The sequence below is a fragment of the Coloeus monedula genome, assembly GCF_965178545.1.
Source record: "Coloeus monedula genome assembly, chromosome: 12".
Lineage (NCBI taxonomy): Eukaryota > Metazoa > Chordata > Aves > Passeriformes > Corvidae > Coloeus > Coloeus monedula.
This window is the reverse complement of record NC_138792.1, coordinates 1976769-1999082: the sequence shown is the minus strand read 5'-3', so window position 1 is coordinate 1999082 and position 22314 is coordinate 1976769. Positions and strand designations below refer to the sequence as shown.

General features: G+C 49.2%; 1 protein-coding gene across 1 annotated transcript in view; it reads right to left on the bottom strand.

The window, feature by feature from the left end:
* Window positions 1-22314, bottom strand: part of LOC309577543 (vascular endothelial growth factor receptor kdr-like) — a 120826-nt gene that overhangs the window by 23466 nt on the left and 75046 nt on the right. The window contains exons 12-22 of the mRNA XM_082289654.1: window positions 20568-20676; window positions 14049-14342; window positions 12533-12679; window positions 10416-10541; window positions 10217-10323; window positions 8961-9096; window positions 7621-7725; window positions 5258-5371; window positions 2104-2192; window positions 708-873; window positions 73-170 (exon numbers count right to left, since the gene is read on the bottom strand). Coding sequence (XP_082145780.1) covers window positions 73-170; window positions 708-873; window positions 2104-2192; window positions 5258-5371; window positions 7621-7725; window positions 8961-9096; window positions 10217-10323; window positions 10416-10541; window positions 12533-12679; window positions 14049-14342; window positions 20568-20676 — 1491 coding nt within the window. The remainder of the gene's footprint in view (window positions 1-72; window positions 171-707; window positions 874-2103; window positions 2193-5257; window positions 5372-7620; window positions 7726-8960; window positions 9097-10216; window positions 10324-10415; window positions 10542-12532; window positions 12680-14048; window positions 14343-20567; window positions 20677-22314) is intronic.

Here is a 22314-nt window from a genome sequence, read left to right as displayed (position 1 = left end):
GCAGATTACTCAGGCTTAAAATTGTGTTTGGGTTTCTTCATATCAGATAACACTGTGCAAGAGTGAGCTCACTTTTCGGGAGGCGAGGAACTCCATGCCTTTTGCCACCTGGAAGCTGTAGCAAATCAGATCCTCCAGAGTCAGGGGCCTCTTGTACAGATCCTCAGCATCTAGGAGAGATCAGAGATATGGCAAAAGCCTGCAGCAACAGCTTCAAACCTGTGTGGCACTGGTGCCACCTGTGTGCTGATGGCCCCAGTGCTGCACTGAGTGGTGGCTGTGAGATCTCGGCAGGGTTACAGCTCTGGGTGAGCAACCACTGACCCGGAGGCAGAAGATCAGATGATTAACAGAGTTCCCTCATCCATTAGTCACTCATTTAGCTATGGGGAAAACAACACCTGGGGATGGGAGTGAGGGAAACTTTATAGAGAGGAGCTCAGGGAGAGAGTGACCTCACAAATCGGGTAAAACATTCCTATTTCTTCTCTCACACAACAGGAGCAGCTTTTGTACACAAAACAGTGCTGCCAACCTCTTCTTGTGAGAAAGCTGGAGTGAGGAACAGGCGAGAGAAGGAATTTGGGATTTCAGGAACGAGCCAAGCTGTGTGAGGGCTTGTCAAGTGTGTGCCAGTGTGTGTGGCACTAGACAAGTGAGAGAAATCTTTCCAATAAAAGATTTGGGATGAGGCAGGGTTCTTTTACCTTCTTCATCATCTTCTGAGTCGCTGTAACTCTTATCTTCAATAAATCCAGAGCTGGCAGAGCTGCCTGTGCTGGCCACACTCTCGAGGCGCCTCTTGATCAGTTCAGTCAAATCACTGTTGGACTCATCCAGACTTTTCTCTGCTTGGTCAGAGTTTTCCTGGGACTAGAAATGGCATAAACCTGATTTTTAGCTTTCTATGATGCAATGCTTGAGGATTCAAAAGATGTGACAGAATGGCATAAGGAGAAAGGGTCCTCTGAAGATGAGCATGTTTGAGCATGATGTTCCCTGAAGAGCAGAACTAATAAAGCCTGGTTTCCTATTTATTCCTGCTTATTATTCCCCTGTCACTGATAGCAATATTCCACATCAGAGTTAGCTGAAAGCTGGTTGGGTGAGACTGAGAGGTGAGCAGAGAGAGGCTGTAATTCTCTTGCTGTCTTAGGAAAGCACGTTAAACATCCCCTCAAGGTGTGTGCACGATGGGCACTGACGTGTCTGTGCTGGGGAGGGAGGCACAGCCAGCCCTCAGTTCAGGGCAACAATGGTGAGAAGGAAATTCTGAGTGACTGCACCAGGAAAATCTCCTTCACTCACACAAAGTCCCTCACGTACTTTGGTGCCTGTACACAATAGCTTTAATAATAATAATAATAATGGAATCATCTGGGAAAATAATCTTGGTGAGGCTCCAGTTTCTGGCAGTGCTGGGATCACAGAGCCTGTTCCACGCTGGATATTCAGGAGAAGGGGTCAGTCCCATCCCTCCCCAGCACTGATTTCTGCCTCCTGTGCCCTGCTCCCATCCCAGCCCAGTGGGTGCTGGCACAGATGTTTGTGTGGATGCAGAGAACTGCTTGGGAATCAATCCATTTGGTAGGGTTTGATGCAGAATATCCATGATCCAAGTGGTTGTTACAGCACAGACCTCAGGGCTGGCACAGGGGAAAGGACAGAGGATGGGAATGAGCAGATGGTGGAAGGATGAGCTGCTTTCACATGGGGGTGTGGGTCTAGAAACAAAAATCCCCAAACCAGGTTTGTATTTTGGTGGGGTTCACCTTCTCCCAGTTCAGTTAATGCCAGTTTTTCATTACTACTTTGTTGCCTCCCTTGTGCTGGGAAGGATCTCCCGAGTAATCCCCTCTCTCTCAAGTGCACTGCAGTGTTTGGGCACTTGAACTAATTCTTCGGGAGGTGCTAAAAGAAGATAGCAGTGAGATCCTGCAGGAGGAAAAAAAAATCCCTTTTCTTGCCTGTACAAATTGAAATGTGGTGAGAAAATAAAGTGCCCACAGAAATACCCAACTGCCTCAGTGCCAATGCAGAGCAAATCCAGTCAGTGGTTGTTGATTCCCCACCTTGTGACTGTGAGAAGTCTCATTTTCCTACCTTGTATGCAATGAAATCTCCTCGTTTTCCTCTGAGATAGTTGGACAGATTTCCATATTTGCAATATTCCACTATGACCATTAAAGGACCTAAAAAAGACAGTGAAAGTCAAATGAGCAAAGCACATAGTTCTAACTTATCCTTCCAAATCCTCTTCAAAATAAGTGGCATTCCTGTTATAGAGATGAGGAAATGAGGAAACAGAGGAGTGACACTCCAGAAAGACACAACCAGTAGGGATGTGGAGAGAAGGGAGCACAGTCTTAGTTTTCCCCACTGGATGCTGACAGTTGGTATTTATTCCTTATTTATAAACAAGGAAAATTCAGGATGATCAACACAAGCCCAGATGCTGTTAAGGTTGGTTTGCTTTGTACATAGCAGGGAGCAGTTTTCATTTTCTCTGCTGGCTTCACAATTGTTTGTTTTGGGTGGAGCTGATGCCACTAGAGGAAATCAAAAGTATGCAGGGCCACAGACAGATCTAAATGAAAAGCTGCAAAAAGTTTTTGAAAGCCTGGAAAGTGCTCTCAGTTTCTTCCTCATTCCTGTGCGAACTACTGCAGATTCAGTGCTGCTTTTATACAATTATGCAACTTTTAAAGATCTGCTTGAAATGCTTTTATATTGCAGTGTGAGCTATTAGCAAAGGGAAAAGCTGCATTCTGGACCTTTACTTTTTGTAATCATCAAATGGAGGATAAGGTGAATTCATGGGACTGGGATGTGGATAAACATGGATTATTATCAATCCCAAACAACGAGATTTTCATGTCCAGAACCTTTTTCTCTGGAAAAGGTCTGTACTTTAGACTAAGAGTTTGCACTTCAAAGGGAAAGTGCTGAGAGCTGCACTTGGCCTTGGGGAAGGAGCTCAGCAGGATTCCTGCCGGGCTGCATCCTCCGGGGCACAGGAGCAGGGCTGCAGCCAGCTCCTTGTCCAGCAGTGCTGGGGACAGCAGCCAGGAGGGAACAGTGACCCTGGGACAGTGTGGGACAGGGAGAGGAGCAGCCTTTGGGAGCACACGGTCCCGCAGAAAGGGAGATGCTGAATTCCTGCAGTCAGAACCAAGCCCGTGGTGTTCCCTGTCCTCACCCCAGCCCTATGGCACTGCTACCTTGGGGCTCTCCAGGACCCCCAGCCCCTCTGCCTGCAGCTGGAACAAGTTCAGCCTGCAAACCTTGCAGTGGCTGCAAAAACACCAACCCCAAATCCCCAAATCCCAGTGGTTCCAGTGCTGACCCCAGAGCGCTGCTCACCAGGGCTCAAGGCCCCAGTGCTGGGATCTAGCTGTGCTCAAGAGATTTGGCTCTGAAGAACCCAAAATCCAACGTCCCTCATGGATGCCCTGAGGAAATGCAGATTCCAGAGCAGCTTTAGAGCTCTGCTTAGTGATTTATTCATGTTTTTGAAACGCTTCCTAGACATGGCCTCCCCATATTTTGTTCCCTCATTGTAAAGCACACGCTGTGCATTAGTTGTGACTGCTGAACATCAGACACTCCGCCAAAGTGTTAAAATCTGTTATTTGGTACCTTGTTAAAATAATGTATGTGCATACTTAATACCAGTCTCCATCAGGAATACATGGTTACATAAAGCCTACCAGGGGAGGGGAGAGCGCTGTGCTCTGCACTGGAATTTCACAGGAACTCGGATCCGTGTCTGCCTCTGGAGCTCAAGGCTGTTTTTCTTTAGTCTGCACTTGCACTGCTCAGAGGAAAACAAAGCAGTGCCTGCCCGAGGCTCCTCCGTGCCCTGTGAGGTCCTGCTGCATCCCTCTGCCCCAAACTCTGCCCCCAAAGGTTTCCCCAGACACCTGGCAGGGAGGAGGGAGGGTTACCTCTCACCTAGGATGGGGCAGGCTGGAGAATGGGAAATCGGGGGACTCCTGGGAGAAAAAGATTCTCAGAAAGCGGACAATCAGAGCCTTTGATCAGTTCCTGGGGTGTGTCTTGCCGTGCAAGCAGAACTCCGGGGCTGCTTTGGTTAAGAACCACTGACCCCTGGTCCTGCTGCCAGGTTTGAGGCACCTGTTTGTCCTGAGCCACCTCAGGGACTGGTCAGCACAGGAGAGTCACCAGCATTCCCAGTGTTCCTGCCCCTCTGCTCACAGTCCCAAGCAAAGGCTCCTGGCTGCTGCATCTGAACCCTAAAGCTGGAGCTGCCCTTGCTCCCACATGAGCTTTTGGGGTCTGGAGTGCTACAATTTTTGAGAGTTCCCCATCCATGGCTGCTGGTTGCTGTTTCCTGAGGAACTGGAACCGCCTTGCTGGAGGGAAGATTTCTCCCCTGGCATCCTCCCAAATCTACCTCACTGAAGTTTTCCTTTTCCCTCCTGACTGGACAACAACTGTTGGAAACTGATGGTTTTGGGGTCTCAGATCTATACCCCGTCTCTCTCACTTTCCCCCCTTCATTTATTTCACTCTGGGGCTTTCCTTGCCCTCGGGTCACCTAAACCTGTCCTGTGGGGATGGTTGTGAGGGTTCCTTGTCAGCAGTGAGGAGCCATCCTCGAGACCTGTTCCCCTGGAGTTGGAGCACAGTAAGAGGCACAGATGCTTTGTCTGGCAGTGTGGGGAGGGATGTTTTAGTGACAGAGGTCTGGGATTTACGGGGCCCTTTGTCTAAGTGCACTCTGTACGATGCAGGGCCAGCCCTGCCAGCTCAGCCCCGTGGAAATCCCTGCTCCTGCTGCACCCAGGGCTGTCCCAGGCTTCCTGCACATGGAGCAGAAACTGCTGTGTTTGCCTGGAGAGGGTGAAGTGCTGGGAAAGAGGAGGCTCAGGCAGCCAAGTGCTCAGCCTGGTGCATCCTCCTGATAAGGCAGGGAAGGAGAGGGAGAAGAAGCCTGGAAATGACCACAGGGAGGAATTGGGCACCTTGGTGCAATCCAGCGTCCTCCTCCCTTCAGTGCAGAATCCCTTTTGGGAACAGGCTTCCAGAGAAAACAGAGGAGTGACACCATGGGTGGGAGAAGTTCAGGAGCCCTGGATGGGATGAGGCCACATCCTGCAGGAGCAGCAACAGCTCTCCTGTGAGCTGGAAATGGCTGTACCTGCATTAACTGCACCACAGGCACATCTGAACACCCAAAACGTGTCTGCAAAGTGTTTTCTTTTTTGTTTCTGATTTACTGAGGACTCCTCACCTCCAGCTTTGGTGCAGGCTCCCAGCAGGTTGACCACATTCAGGTGATGTCCTATATGGATGAGGATCTTCAGCTCAGACATTAAAGCCTTGCATTCATTAGTAGTTGCACATTCTGCTTAAGATAAACAGGAAAAAAATCATCTTTACACAACAGGATATTTTTAACAGGACACAGCAAGATCCTGTTTATACTTCGAAACAAAACCCACCCAGGTTACTTGCAGTATCTTGGCTTTTCAGACTCTCACACAGATAATAATTCATCCGTTTCATTGTCTGCTGGCCTTTATGAAGTGGGATAACACTTTATCTTTTGGGTGACTCTTCCTTTCTCAAGCATGATTATGGAGGGTTACTGTCCCTTCCCCCAAAGCTGATCCCACAGAGCCTTTGCCAGGACTCAGTTTTGCAAGCTTAGCAAAGCCAACCTCTGCAAGCCCCCACAGCACACAGAACGTGTCCCTTCCTCTCTGCTGGGCTGTGCAGTTGAGCAGGACTTGGTTACAATACCTCCGAACAGGTTTTTCCACAGCACCGAGCAACATCACAGCACTCCACTGCAGGTGATGAGGAATCCACAGATCTGGAAGTTGTGTCCCAGAATGTGCCAGGGAATGCACAGCATTACTAAAGCTCAGCTCTGTAAGAGCTTATTGACCCAAGAAATGCATTTTCCAATATCTGTGTGTGAGCCATGAACCTGACAGGGGAGGCACTGCCTGGCCAGTGACATTAATTTAAGGCAGGCACCTTCAGACCAGAAGGTCATTCAGGTGCTGCTTTATCTTCCCAGCCTTCTCTCCAAAACGCTCATGATGTGTTTTAACAGGAAAAGCTTTGGCCTGTTTCTTTTGCCTCTGCATCATGTAAGATTTAAATATGAAGAAACAGTTCTGTAACAAATCACTGGGTGTGACAGGTGTAACCTCTTTATCTGGTTGTAGATTCCCCATAATCTTCCTCCAAACTGTGTCACAAAGAAGGAGCTATTCCCAGATTCCTTCAGTCAGCAGTGTTTGGAGCTGGGTGTGTCCATGGGTGGTATCGCTCCCGATTTCCCCTGGCATGTGCTGGGAAACGCAGCCAGCTCAGAAGTGTTTTAGATAATCCTGCACATTGAATTTTAGCCTTCAATCCAGAAGAGACCCCAGCCTCCTGCATAGAGATGGCACACAGTGCTGGGATGGCAGAAATGCCTTTTCAATTCCCTGGATGGGTTGACTGATCCCAAAGAATCTGCTTTATTCATGAAAGCGATGAATTATGGGCACGTTAGCTGGGGAGGGGCAGATCAGAGCAGGAGGCACCTGCCTCCACTGGGGGAGGGAGGTGTAAAACCATGGAGAATCTGCCAAATATTGCTGAATATGTGCTGGCAGGACAGAGCTGACATGAGGATCAGTTGGGAAGTGCAGCATGGAAGGGAATGAAACCCCAGAGCTGTCCAGGGCAGTACGTTTTGGATGGAGATGGGAATATGTCTGGAGCAGGGGCTTCTAGGATATTTCAGGGATCTGGAAATGGGCATGGAACAGAAGATACAACAGCAGGAGAGGAGATGATCTGCAGGATGAAAATAGAGAGGGGAGACCAGAGCTGAAGGAGGTCCAGGGAGGTGACAAATGAGTGTTTCTGTGATTTCAGAGAGATGGGAGTAGCAGAGCACCAGGAGAGGCAGCTGGCGGCAGAAGCCAAACCCTGTGGCAGCAATGGCTGGTGGCATTGCAGGGGTTAATGGGGTCATGCAGCAGCGATGGAGCCGTGAGGGCCATGGGAGCATGGAGCGAGCCTTTGGAATCATCCTCAGGAGCAGTCACCAGCCCTGCCCAAGCAGGCAGTGAGGGGCTGAAGCATTCATTGCTCTGTGGAAATCCAGCGTGGAAGAACAGGCTCCGAGTTCCCTCCTTCCCTCCACCGAGCGGGGAAAGCTTTCCTTCATTTCAATAATTGCAAGCAAGATGTCTCTAATTTACTCCCCTGGCACTGGGTTTTTTTCCAGCCCCTTGAACTGTTCTACATCTGGCCGGGCTGCGATGGAAGGCTCAGCTCCGATTTCAGGCTATCGCGTGTAATTACACCCTGTAATCTGTTTCCCTCCTCACCCCACAGACCTGGAAGCTGCTGTTTTCTTCCTCGAGGAATACGAGCCTTAATCAGCAGCGCAGCACGGAGCCCGCTGCCATTTCCTCCCCCTGCATCCATCCATCCATGCATCCATGCATCCATCCAGGGTGGCTAATTGCTCCCACATGGAAACCCACTCGCTCTGCACCCGGCGCTCCTGGGAGCCGAGCACCGCGCACCTCACTGCCCCCGGCTTCCCTGAGCGGCCTGCGGAGGATCTCAGAGGGATTTTTGTACCTTTCAGCATTTTTACGGCAACTGTTTTGCAGGTTGAAGATTTATCAATGCCAAAAGCAGACGCCTCCACCACCTTCCCAAAAGCACCATGACCCAGAGTTTTACCTAGAGAGGCAAGAGTCGAGAGTGAGCCCAGGCTGCATCAGCCAGGAGAGGACATGCAACCTCAGCTGTGCAGGGAACCAGGCACAAGGCACAGACACAGTCACAGCAGCCTGTATCACATCCAGCAACATATGGATATCCAGGGGTTTCTATCCATATGGCTGGAATGCAATACAGCAGGGCAAAGAACAGAGGAGGGGAAATCAACCTGCACTCACTGAGGGCAGGGCTGATACCTGCATGGATTGAGGGACAAACGTTACCTGGGGCTGTGCTGGAGGCCAGGGAAGGCAGAGTTTGGGTTAATTGTGGCCCCCTGATCTCTCAAGAATCATGGAGAGAGCCAGCAAGGCACTCAGGGAGTCACAACCCTTTAACCCTTCAGTTATTGACACTGATTTGATGGAAAAGCTGCACTAAATGGAATTTAGGATGATAACCTTTATTTTCCCTTTCATTTGGATTTTCCTGCCTGTCTTATTATTATGTATTTCCTGCCTGCTGTGCTCTGAGAGCTCTGACCCAGAGTCTGGCTTTTTGGTTCTGCCAGTTTGAATCTCTGTCCCACCCTCACCTCAGATTTTGTGATTTTTGTCTGTCCTCTCCTCCTTCCATGTTTTCCAGCTTCAGCACCAAGAGCACACACAACTACAGATATTTTCCCTGCACTCCTCAGTGCACACAGATGTTACAGTTTCACTGTACAAACACAGCCAGCTTTCCGCATTTCCTCACCCCATCAGCCAGGGAACTGAGCTGTTCAGTGCAATCTGGCTCATTTTTCCATGAGAGCTTTTTACAGCTCAAAGCTGAGTTCTGATGGTTGATAAGGAAGTGATTATTTGATGAATTGACAGATTTCTTCAAAAGAAAATTCACTTTCCCTTTTCCTCTACGGGAATGAAATCACACTTTTGGCAGGGGCAGTACCTGGAGGTCCCTTTCTTCCCTGTCAAGCGTTTGGCTTCCCTTTTCCAAGGAAAAGAGGTGGTGATACATGGAAAAGGTTAAAATTCTAAACCCTCTGTATCAGTGGCAGCTATTTGGACAGAGTCTTTCCAAATCCCTCATTTCACCCTCCCCTCAGGCTGATCTGAACTCTGTGATCCCAGATCCAAGGGTGGCAGTACCCTGGCACTGTGAAAGGCTCTTCCTGGGTTCTCCAACAGCTCCACTGCCGTTGGGAAGCATTTGGAGCCATCCTTCCTCCCAGTTCTGACCCCCAAACCACTCACCCAGGCGCAGCCTGTCCCTGGGGAACTCCCATTTACTGCTGTCGTAGGGCAGGCGGTCACACTGCTCGTCAAGGGGCATCTCCTCTGGATCCATGATAATGGACAGGTATCCTGTTTTAATATCTGTGGCATCGGGCTAAAAACAGGGCGGGGAGAAATTATTCAGGGGATTCACGCTGCAATTCCAAAGGCAGGGAGCTGTCTGGCAGCCTGGGGAGTTCCCTGCCTTCCAGGCAAATTTATTCTGAGCTAGGAATGCATCACTGCAGCTTCCTGCCTCTCTCCCTTCTACCGCTGAGGCACAAATGTTTATGTGTGGCTCTCGGGAAGAGGCACTGATTGATGCTGGGAAACACAAAATCTATCGCTGTGTTCTACCTGGATCAGCCAAAGGAAATCACTGATTTTCCATGGGAACTGCAGGAGCTGCACTTCCTGATGCATATTTTGGTATTTTCACCGTGTTTTGTTCTGCCGTCTTGATTCTCCACTTCATGACTACAACTTACTGCAATTTAAATTTGGTGGGAAGCTGCCGGAAATTGCTATTTCTGGTGCTGCTAAAGTGAGAAATTGTGGTTGGGTGGGTCCTGTGAGCAGACTTGCACAGGTATGAAATGTAAGAGGAAATTCAGTGTTGTCCACAGCTCTGTTAAGCTGAGGTCAAGGATGAAAACATGAATTTAATCCCCGTTTTTGCAAGAGGAGGGGAAATGTACTCAAATATTGGAGATCAGCACTGGGACTGCAGTTTGGTGAGAGCAGAGCAGAGAGCTGTGCTTGCCTTTCTGTTTGCTGTTTTTTTCAGGAAAAACAGACCTAAATTCCTTAAAACTTCACTGCATGTTTACTTCCAGAGTCACAAAAGGGAGGTGAAAAAAGAGCAAGGAAACCAAATCAGCTGTGTGGTTTGAGCTCACTTCCCAAGCAGACAGCCCAGGATCTTTGTTTAATATCTTTTCGAGACAAGTGCTGAAATCAAGCCCTCATTGTAGAGGATTTAGGGTATTTTTCTGTTATTCTCACAAGCCAGTTTGACTCATAAAGAGGGAGGAGCCTGATTTATCCTGAAGTGGATGAAAATCTCACAAGTGCAAGGGATCTGTGGAGAAGCCAACAGAAACCTTGGACTGAATTTTACAGGGACATTTTCCCCAGCTTTTCTACCATCTGCCCCAAACATTTGGCCCTAATCTCTGCTGTCACACTGAGCTGGGGCAGATCCCAGACGCTGGGCAGGGTGGGAGCTCTCTCACCTTCCTCAGTTTGCGAATGAAGAGGGTCAGGAGGAGCCAGAAGAGAGTGGCAGCCAGCCCTGTGCACACCAGAATGATCACCTCGATGTTGGATTTCTCCTCAGAACCTGCAGGTGAATGTACAGCCAGGTCAGAAATGTGTCCCAAGTCCCTGAGTGAGCCCACTGGAATATCTGCATTCCCTCAGCCCAGGCCTCACCTTGGATTTTGATGAAGGCTGATGTGCTGTCCTGGCCCAAGTCGTTGGAGGCCCGGCACTCGTAGAGCCCCTCATCGTCCTTCTTCACTCTCTCAATCACCAGAGTGTTGTTTTCCATGGAAATTCCTGGTTTAAGGCATTTGGGTTAATGTTGGCACAATAACCTGCCTGCCAAAAATGCTTTTAGGAGACAGAGCTGAAGGACAGCTCTCATCCACGCAGGCCTGGCATGTGCTGGTGTTAGGACACATTTTAATCCTGTGCTCCTCCTGCTCTGGCAACAACCTTTCCCTGACAAATTTTTCTTCTTCAACACCGGGATAAATTATTTGGCATCATTTCACCAACAATTTAGAGTGGGCAGAGCCTGGAAACTACTCCAGAAGTTAGCAAAGGGATGGAGGATTGGGGTCTGATAGCAAGAAGATGCACTGGGAAAAATGGGAACTCAGTGGAATTACTGGAGGCTGGGGGAAGGGGTGGGACTTCTAACATGGGGAACATGGAACTCAAGTTAGGCACGTTCCTGGAAAAATAACTGTGTGGAGCAATTCTGGACTCACCAGCAGCCAGGTGCAGTGGGAAGAGAGAGGTTGCCTAGATATGACCTATGAGAGACTTTTCTACACTTATTTTCCCAATTTCATTGTTCCTGATTTGTGGCACTGCACTGAGAGCTCCTCTGTTTCACTGAGGGGATGACTGGGGTAGGAATAGGGAAATGGATCAGGCTTGGAATCCAGAAGGGAAGGACATTTGGAATTTCTGAGTGTTCTGCCTGTGAATCCTGTTGTTGTTAACAGGAGTTCTGCACACCACTTGCCATGCACTGTGCTGAAATATTTACCCTGAGGTGTTTTTTCCAGATATTTCATTTATGTTTCCATTGGTTGGATGAGTTACATGCTTGTCCCTCTAGAATTATTTATAAAATTTCAGTAGCTGTTAAGAGTTTCTCTCAGAACATTCTGCTCTGAATTATGGATGATCCTAGGTTTCCTACCTAGTCCAAGTTGCAAAATTAAAGTCACAAGACCAGCTGCTGACACGGGATTCTCCATGATTTATGGGAGGACTCAGGACATACTCAGCTCTGCACTGGGGCGGCCTCACCTCGAGTTCTGGAGGCAGTTTTGGGCAGCAGAATATAAAAAAGACTTTTAGCCATTGGAGAGCATCCAAAGGAGGCCACAAGGATGGGGAAGGCTCTGGAGGGGCCTGGAGGAGCGGCTGAGGGCACTTGGTTTGTTCAGCTGAAGAAGATGGGACTGAGGGGAGACCTCACTGAGGTCTTCAACATCCTCCCGAAGGGCAGCTCCGATCTCTGCTCGCTATGACAGCCCAGGGAAGGGCTGGAGCTGTGTCAGGGCAGGGTTAGGTTGGATATCAGGAAAAGGTTCTTCCCCCAGAGGCTGCTGGGCACTGCCCAGGCTCCCCAGGGAATGGGCACGGCCCCGAGGCTGCCAGAGCTCCAGGAGCGTTTGGGCAGCGCTGCCAGGGATGCCCAGGGTGGGGTTGTTGGGGGGTCTGTGCAGGGCCAGGAGTGGGACTGGCTGATCCTGGGGATGCCTTCCAACTCAGGACATCCTGTGATTCTATGGCACAGAGCTGGGAAGGAACCCTGGGCTCAGGTGAGGGAGCTGCAGGCTCAGCTGAGGCTCCCTGCCCTGTGTACCTGCAGGACTCTGTCCCCACAGAGCTGAGAGCACATTCCCATCAGTGCACTGGGGGAAGTGAAGGATGTTCCATATGCCATGGGATGCCCTGGGCCCCTCTGCTAGGTGACTTTGCTGCAGTGAATCGTGACCAGGAGAGCTGAGAGCTCAGGCCTGTGTTGCCAGACCCATCTGAGCAGCAGGTACAGCCTGGGCTCACACAAGCAGCCTGAGCAGCGCTCCCTGATTTCCCAGTGCTATGCTCATGTGTGCTGGGCTGGCTCTGCACACAGGAGCTTCCTCTGACCTCAAACTCCAAGCTGGAGACCCCTACAGTGCTCTGACATCCTTGGATCTGTGTGTGCACACCCTGAATCATGGGCGCAGTTGCAGGTCCTGTGTCATGGTGACCCTGCCAGTCCATTACCCACATCCCACACGGTTCCGGGGAGCAGGACCCACCTGAGGCTGCTGAGATGGGGTAACCATTCTTCCTCCAGGTCACCTGAGGCTCTGGTGTCCCACTGACCTTGCACTCCAGCAGGATCTTGCCGCTGATGTTGACCTCCAGGTCCGTGAGGTTCTGGATCACGTACGGCGCCGCCTTCTCTGCAGCCACAAAGGGAAAGAGCCCCCAGTCAGCTTTGGGGAGGCACCTCCCTCACCTCACCACCCCTCCTTGCATGGCCTCTCCGGGCTGGGTGTGGCAAAGGTTTGGTTGATCAGTTGATCAAAAATCCCCCAAAGGTTCTGGGAGGAGTGGGGGAGTTTATTTGGTTTATTTTCACACTGCCTAAGCTTAAGTTTGGCTGCAGCTCCAACTCCTCATCCTCTGAAGAAAACGAAGGACAGGGAGTAGGAGGTGCACACGCAGAGTGAAGACAAAAAAAGAGAAAGGAGGAGGCAAAGAGGAAACAATTCTAAAGGTTTTATATCCTCCATCAGGAGTGCAGTTTTCTCCTTATTACAACCATGGTAACCCCCACTTTATATTCATTTATAAAAGGTGCAGGACAGCAATGAATAAAATCACAAGCACAGCATAAAAAATACCCCAAACTTGCAGGAAGGACAGAAGATGAAGGGTATTAGAACGTTGCAAAGACCTTGTTTGAATGGGGAGGGAAGGCAGGTTTGGAGGGGCATTTCCACATGTGTTCTCCACAAGAATTGCCTGACACGTGCCAGACAAATAAAAGACCCAGTCATTCTCAGAAGAATGAGAGCCTGATTCCTGTTCTCCATGGATGTATTCCCAGTCCAGCTGGGTTTTTCCCATAGCCCAGCTGTGTAGGTGTGTGTGTAGGTGGAAATCTGACTGACTGCATAAAAATATCTGCCAGGGGAGAGGAAAGGGAAGTGCCTGAAGGCAGAGTGCAGAGCAAGGCCAGTGCCTCACAGCAGGGGATGCTCACAGGTGGCCCTGGTGCTGTGGGGACCAGCCAAACCATCATCACTACCTAATACCTGGGTGAGAAATGTCCTGCCCTTTGTATTCCCACAGCCAACAGAACCAGGCTGGAGGATCTTAGGGAAATAAAAGAGTTGAGGGCTTGGGTATAAGTAAGAAATTAATTATTATAACAAAGTGCATCCCTCTTACCCAGAATAAAAGGCACATGCCACTTGATTTTACACTTGCCCAGGGACATTTGGGATCTGCTGGGTCCCAATCTACTCAGGTATCTCATCCTGGCAGCTGAGAGTGGGTGCCAAAGTCATACAGATCTGGGTGAGCATCCCAAGTTACAGTTGTGCTGTCAGTAAATGGTGGGTGAAGCCTTTTGTCCTCAGTCAACTCTAAATGTGCACCCAGCATGGAGTTGGGAAGATGAAATTTTGCTGAAAATCACCTTTATGTGAGTGTTATCCATGTCAGGCTGTCAATCCACACGGAGTAAATCCCAAAATCAAACCAAAGCAGGACCCAAAGCTTGTATTAGGACAGGTCCCAGTGCCACTCTCCCCTGGCACGTACCTCTGACCAGGAGCTGGCTGTGCTGCTCCAGCGTGTCCGTGCTGTTGTGCTGGTTCTGGGCTCGGCACCTGTAGAGGCCACTCTGCTCCCTCGTGACGTTGGGAATGAGCAGGGTCAAAGAGATGGAATATTTGTCCATTTTCCTGACCACAGAGTGGCTGGGAGCCGGCTCTGAGGAGGGGTAGTACCAGGCCAGGTGGGTGTAGATGTACTTGGAGGCCCGGCAGGTCAGCCGCACGTCATTCCCCACGATGGCCGTCACTTGGGAGGCTGTTTGCAACCCAGAGGGCACATCTAGGAGGAAGGGAAAACGTCTTTGGTATTGAATCCCAGCTGGGAAGATCTTTGGCTGCCTGGCTGCTACTTGGGGGGTCAAATTTCCAGCGGTAATGGAAGGAGCCAGGTTTAATGAGGGACATGCTTGCACATGGAAACAGGCACTGGAGCTGGGAATTAGGGAAGTGAAGGTCGCTCTCACTGCCCAGTGCTGACCTGTGCTAGTCCAGCCCTCAGCATCCTAAATCATCCCATCTCCAAGTTAATGAATTGAAAGCTTATAAATAGAAGGAGTTAATGGACTGAGAGAGTTTAATCAGCAGCTGTTTCTCTCCAGGCAGATAAATGTGTTTGGGAGCTCTTCCCTCTCTATCTGCAATCAGGGCTGGAAAGTATTAATTGCAAAGGAATAAAGAATCCATTCCCATCCCTCAGGAGCAACACCTTCTTCCCCACTGAGCAGTCTCCTCAACTCTCTCTTATTCCAACTGTGCCAATATTTATTTTCATCACATGTGCCTTGGTGGATATTTACTTGATCACTGCTGGATTAACTGATCTAATGATGTCCAAGTCCTTGAAGCCCTTAAGTTTAGTCACGACTAAACAGTCATGACTCCAACCTAGCCACGAAAGAGTGAGCTGTTTCTTGCTATATTTTTAGTAACTTTTCACTCCAGAAAAAAAAAACCACAACAATTTTCCTGAAGTGGTGAACTGAATCCATTTGAAAACAAGAAAAACTGAGTGGAAGGCCAGAGCCTGCCCTGCAGACACATTCCTGCAGGAGCTACCAGAGACCTGCAAATAAATTTGGGCTGGAAGATACTCTATTCTCTTTTGATTTTGTTGATTTTAGGGACCTATCCACCTGAATGAAAGCTCATGGATAACCACAGTGACCTGGAATTATTCTGCTGTCTGTTAGGTCAGGATTTTTAAGCAGCTGAGAGTTCTGAGGAACCTCTTATCAATGTTACCAGGGACAGGACACCTTGGGAGGGCTCACTCTGGGCCACCTTCTGAACAGGAACAGGTTTGCCCTAAGTCTGAGAGATTACTCAGAGCCAAGCTGTTGATGAGATGTTTCCTCAGCCAGGATGAGCTGGGTGGGACTTTGAGAGGGACAGAAGTTGAAGCAGAACAAGTGTGCACTGCACCTGCCATCTGCAAATTCCACCTGGAATTCGGCCAGGGCCTCCACTACAAAAGGTTCTGCAGAAGCTGCAGTTGAGCACAAAGAGTGAGGCTGCTGAAATAACCAATCTGCCTTATAATAAACCATATATTCTATAAAATACAGAGCCCTGGAGGAGCTTTCAGATGTGATTAAAAGTCTCTCTTCTTCACGAGTCGCCTAGAGTAGAACCCGTGAGCTTTTGCTTCATGGTTTTTAAAGACTGGCACCAGAAATACTTCACAAAAGATCCAAAAAGAGAAGAGAACCCCTCAGGCCACAGCTCTGGAAATTGTTATTTTTCTCTTCTTTCCTCATCCTGGCGTTGCAGTTTGCTCTCTGCAGGGTGTTGTTAGGCTCAGTTGCTCTCTCTTGGTGCCAACTGTGTGCTCAGGCTGCCTTGTGTAACACATCCACTCCTCACTCCTCATGTCCTGTGCTTCCAACATGTCCAACTGCTGCTTGTCAACACAGGGGGAATGTCTGAGGCCACCAAAACCTCTCGAAACGGGAAAATTGAGAGCCAGGGAAAAAAAATGGGATGTGGCACGAGCGGCGTTTCAGCATCTCCTGAATCTCTCAAAACAGAGGACAAGTGCTGCATCCCTTGGCACAAGGTGCTACCTTGGGCATGGCACAGCTTGGGCTGGAGCATTTGGGTGCAAATTCCCAATGAATGGGATGTGTCCATTCCCAAGCCCTGAGTTGGGAAGGATGCTCCATAGTTTTGCTTTGTTGCTGGACTTGGAAGTTGCCAGGTTTTTTTTCTACCAACTTAACATTCTGGGAGCAGAGGCCTGGCTTGTTTTTCTTATCATTCCTTCTTCTGACATTTTTTATTTAGCATTTTGAATATTTTTAGCCAGAACCTGTGCTATTCTCTCCCATCTTGTTTGCCTTTCAAGCAGCTCTTTCAGCTGCAATAGAATATTCATTGATTTTCATTGCAGTGGAAGGAAAAAGACAGGGGGAAAAAAAAAAAAGTTGCTCTCTTCTCTCTTTCCTTGCTCTTCTCTCTCTTTTCTCCTCCTACCTGGATTATCAGGGGAGTGAGTGCAGCTTGGAGAGCACATTTTAAGTCAGTTCATCCCTCAGACAGCTTTGCTTACATAATCCTGAACCTGAGCAGTGATTAACTTCCTCCCTCTGAACAGATACCGTGTTTTAGAAGGCTCCTAATAAGTTGGCTAAAAGAATGCACCACGGGGGCCTTTTCCCTTTTATCAGCAGTCACCAAACATTTGTCTTTGGTTTTGTGTTACAGCATAGTAGCTGCGAATTTCCCTCTCCACCTTGCTGGATTCCAGGGCAAAAGAGGGAAAGAAGCCATCGGGGAGAGGGGGGGAGGTAAAAAGGCAGCATAACTCAAAGGCAAGTCTGGCTCCATTTGTATTTAAAAGGAATTAATTGGTTTTAATTTCCTGTGCTTTGCACAATAATCTGTGTAATTCAAAACTTCTGCTCGTACCCAAATTCCAGCCCTGGGCCTGGCAGGGGGGGGCCCTCAGGAGCAGGGATGTAGGGAAGGGTGAGCCCCACTATGTGGAACAGTGCTGCTTGTCAGCAATCCTGTCAACACGTCGGCAATGAGCAGTTTGGAGTGGCACAAACTCCTAGAACAGCCCAGCTCATCCATTGTTCTGCTATCTGAGAGCAGATTTTTATCTCCTGCTGGAAATGCAATATTTTCTTTCGGGTAGAAATCTTTAACTCCATTTTTCTCAGTTGTTTTGGCAATCAGATAAACCCTTGAAAAAAGGGCTTTGGTTATTATTTGTTGTTCTTATCATAATTCATTTATATTCCCAGAACAGTCAGAGTTTTCAGAGGGGTGGGATCCCACTTTGCTGAATGTAGTGCAGTCAGACAAAGGCTGCAATTTGATTTACTCTGGACCTGCAGCCCTATAGAGCTGCCCTCTCCAAGGTGCAGAGCAGAGATTAGAAGGGAAATTCCACTTGCTCATGGCAGAGAATCCCTGCAGGAGACACCAGGGCAGCTTTTCACTGCCCTGGGGAGTTTGCAGCCTGCCTGGAATGTCCTTTGGAGCTGGAGGTGGACAATGACATTTCTGAGCATCTGCTGGCTCAGCCAGGGCTTAAACGGGAGCTCTGGAGTCAGAGCAGTGGTGGGAAAGGCAGGCAGGGTCAGATCTTGATTGGATTGAGACAAAACAAAAATCCTGGAACAAGAGTTAGGCCAGGGCACGATGGAGAACAAATCCCTTTAGGAGAGACTCCAGAGGGCTGCAGAGGGACAGTGACAGTCAGGACATCTGCAGGAGGGGCTGTCACTGCATGAGGAGATTTCTCATCACGCTGGACCCCTTATAAGGTTTGGATTCTAAGTGATCTCCAAACCCTGCCGACCCTTCATGAAATGAACTCTGCTGGCAGAGAAATTATTTAAAAATAGAGCCCAGTGCTATTTCTGGTGTCTGTGGGAGTTTTTGTGGGGGCTCTGCAGTGGAAGAACAAAATGGTTGCTGACAATTATTCCACAGGGATAAATTAATTTTTCTGAAATGAAGGTTGTGGTGGTGAAAACATCAGACTGAAGTGAGCACATTCCCAGAGAGCAGCCTGGACAGCACCTGAGGAAGTATCCCTGGAACACTCTGCCATGGCCTGGGAAAACATCTCAACCCTGCCCCAGTGGAACAGGGGTTTGAGGGAGTTGAGGCTCTGTATCACCTTCAGGTTTCTTATCAGAGAGAAGTGAGTTCAGCCCAGTTCAGCCAAAAGGTTTGACAGCAGCTCAGGGAGCCCCAGGTCATTGATTGGTAGGAGATAATGGGAGAGAAGCTCTTTAAAATCAACAAATTGCTGAATTCATTGTGGGGTGCCACAACTTGCAGCTGCTTTGCAGAGAGCTGTGAAATGCTACAGACATTTCCCAGATGTCCCAAAGTCCCACGTGTTGCTCGTGTGCTCTCAGGCTCTACCGCAGCCTTCAGCTCAGCCTTCAGGCTCAACCCGCCCAGAATGAGCCCCCTCACATTCAGAAAGTGACCAAGTTAGAGCCTTGTGCTGTTGGTCCTCCTCTGTCTGGAACCTCACATGTCCCTCAACATTGAGACAGGAGAAAACTCCTGGGGGGAGTAACCTGGAGCCTGCTCCAGCTGTTCCAGCTGTGAGGACAACCTGCAGAACTGTCCCCACAGCCTGGCCCTGCTGGAGCAACACTCAGAGAGGACTCTCCTGTGGAGGAATCCAGCCTCAGGTCACTGCTGCTGTTTTACTGCTGCAGCATGACCCACTTTAGCACCAGGATGGCCACATTTAGAAAGTTTTCATTCCTTTCTAATCCAGAAACACTATTTTTAAATACAGCCTTTCCAAAAGCCAGTCATGCTCGGTCAGCATCTGCCTCTTCCCCGGAACAGCACAGACTCCCAGTTTCCCCTTCACAGGCTGGAATAAGCCTGTCTTGCCAAGCCCTGTGCACCTCCTGGTCTGCTTTGGTGGAAACATTCCCACCAGAACCATTTCAGTAATTTCACCCAGTGATTCATTTCCTTCATAATTAAAACTGCATGATTAAAACACTTGTGTCTCAAAGCACTGCTAGATGGATCTTAAAAAAAAAAAAAAATTGGAATATTAGCTCACTGTGGGTGGAAAAAACCCCTAGATATCTTTATTCCTAAAATAAACCAGAGTTGTGCAAGGTGCATGGGATGATCCAACCCTTTGGATCTGACCTTATCCTTGTGGCTTATTGAGTTGCTGCAGCTTTGGGTTTAGTCACCAAATGTGGGAGTTCTGTGAAGAGCTTGGGTAACCCACCCAGACATAACAGCTGGAAGAATTCCCAGCAGGACACTCAACACTTGGAAGTGGTGAGGTGTAAAATTAATAGCTGGTCTTCAGCCTGCCTTGGACATGTTGGGGACCTCTGATATCTAAGCTGTATCTCCCCAAAGTGCACCTTGAAGGGCATTTTCCTAAGTAAATAAGAGTTAGAGCTTTGGGAAATATCTTTTGGAGGCTGAAAGCCTCTCCTGCCCCCATTGGGGCAGCACAAAGGAGCTCTAATGGAGGTGAAACCTTTCCCTGCATGGCACCAGCTTCGTTATTGTTGGATGGCATTTTTCCTGCTGGCACTTGTGTGTAACACCAATGGGAACAGTGTTTGGTGAGCCCTTTTTGGACAGCAGGGTTTGAAAGGTGCTGGATTCCTTTGGAGCAATGGAGTCAAACAATCCAGGAGGGAAGAGAGATCCCTGCCACGAGCGAGCTCTGCCTTCCCAACTTTCTCCACGGACAAGGAACCAAGCAGTGAGAATCAGACATTTACTTTCTGCACTCTTTGTCCTAAAAATCGATATTTTGATGCAAATCCTGCCAGCCAACATCCACTCATCCAGAAAGTGAGTGCAGAAATGTTTCAGTTTTGTTCTGGGTGAGCACTTGAACAAGGCTGCTCCTGGACTCTCCTCTCTTTTTGAGCTGCCATCTCTGCTGAAAGAGTTATGTAGATCTTGATCTCACTCCTAAAGAATTCCTGTGTTGAAAGGTTAAGCAGATATTTGTTTGGATTTGTGTTCTTTGGAGAACCTCCTCCCTGCAAAAGGGCACTGCGAAGGCCAATGGCCCAGGCAGGGCTCCAGTGTCACTGTGCAGTCAGCCCTGGACGGGGCTGGATCCTGGCCTTGCTCACCTTTGCTGTGGCTGCTGATTTCCTTGGAGACCAACCTTTCCCCTGGCTCAGGGAGAGGCTCCAGCCCTCTGGAAGACCCCAAAGGCCTCAGCTTTGCCAGAGGTTTCCCAAGGACAACGCTCAAATGTCACCAGTGTTGCTTTAAGACACAGAGAGAGGGACTTGGGGCTGCAGCTGCATCTGGAAAGGGCAAAGGGACATCGGGTCTGATGCTGGACATGTGCAACTGAGCTGGATCCTGCCTTGTGTGGGGTGAGGAGCCTGGGATTGCTGGATTGGGAGTGCTCCAAAACACAACACACAGAGATGGCCAGGAGTCTGAACCAGCGCTCACCAGCCCCGTCAGACTTCCAGGGAAATCAGAGCAGCAGCCTGTGCCTTGGTGTGGTGTTTCTGTTGTTTACCTGACACGTAGAACTCGATGCTCCGCTCCTCCTCGCCCACCTTGTTGGAAGCCACGCAGTAATAGACCCCCGAGGCACTGCTGTTCTCCGTGGTGAGGGTGCTCACGATCTGCCAGGAAAGAGAACAAGGACTGGCTCTGAGGGTGGGGCAGCCCTGGCAGAGTGTGTGGGAGGGTAGAAAAACTGTTAAGAAAGCTGTTTCTATTTAATAACAGGTGAAGGTCCCAGACAAGTGCTCCTACTTGGTTTTTGTCTCACATCATCTCGACCCAGCTGATTCTCTTCCCTCCTCAATCCTAAACCTTCCCCTTCCTTTTTTCTCCATCTCACCCATGAAAAGCAAAGTCCTCCTTCAAGACACTGCCAAGGTCTTTGTGTGACAACATCAGCAAGAAGCTGAACTGAGGAGCTTGGAGGATCCATCCAAACACAGTCCCACATCCATCTATTCTCTTTCCTGCCTTTTAGCTCTGGGGTATGTGGGGAATTTTTTTATTTTTTATTTGCATGGGAAGCAGGTGAGTCCTATGGATGTGGCACAAAGAGTATTGCAGGATTTTGCTTTTTCCCTCGGAGAAGGGAGGGAAGAGCATGGCCTGGGAGTCCCTTGATTCCAAGACTGTTCCTTGGAGCCACACAGGACTCGTTCAGCAAGGCAGGAAGCTCTGGAGAAGCTGCCAGTGCTGCAACACTTGGCAAATGCAGAAAGGGAGGATCAGGGAGAAGGAAGGAGCACTTGTCCTGAGCTTCACCCCATGGGAAAAGGAGGTGGTTCTGTTACTGCTGGGGCTGAACTCAAACATGTCCTCAAGAACCTGTGTTCCTTAAACCTCCCAAGGCTCTCGCTGGTGAGGCCTAGCCATGTAGCACTGCCCCGTCCCTCTCAGGCTCACAGAGGAATATCCACAGGCTGTGGCTTTAATTATTCCTTGTATTCCTTTGGACTTAGCAGGAAAACTGGGCCTGACCCACCAAGACAGAGATGTTCTTGCAGGATTGCTCTGCTTCCCCTGCAGCCATTCACCTGAGGAGCTCTGAGCCCTCACATTTGGAACAAATATGACTTTCTTTGCCATCCTCTGTAAGGCCTTTGAGAATCAAAACTTATAACGCCCTCTGGCCCTTTGTCCTTATCTCCAGAGAGCTCTTTGAAGTGCACAGAAGCATCTCTGGACTTTCTTTTTAATATCCTAAACTAAATTCGCACAAGACATTCCTTTGTCCTGCCTAAAGCTGCCCCATGAGTGTGTCTATAGCTGTGTGGGATGTATTTTCTGAGTTATTTAAGATTTGCTGAGATCTGGCACTTTAAATCCCGCAGGGAAATGAGTTCCAAAGGTTTTGATCCCATGTGAATTTGACATTCTAATGGTGAGCATTTCCAGCAGAGTAAGGGGTGAGTGCAAAAGGCTTTACTTTTCATGGGCACCAAACACAAGAACGGGGAACCCCCAAATTTAGGGGTGAAAAAGGAGAGCAGCAAACCCAGCTCCCTCTGGTGTCTACCACAGAAAGAGCTGGGCACTCCTGAGCGATTTATGATGTGAAAACAGCTCTGCCTTGGCTATAAAAGCAGCCTGGCCATAAAAGCAGCCTGCTCCTCCTCCTGGTGCTGTCCTGGAGCAGTGGCCCGATGCCACAGGCTGTGAACGAGCACATGTTCAGAGCCCTGAGCAGCAGCCACTGCCTTTGGAATTCCTGCTGAATCAGGACCAACATCTTTGTTCTCATGGATCTGAGGATTTCA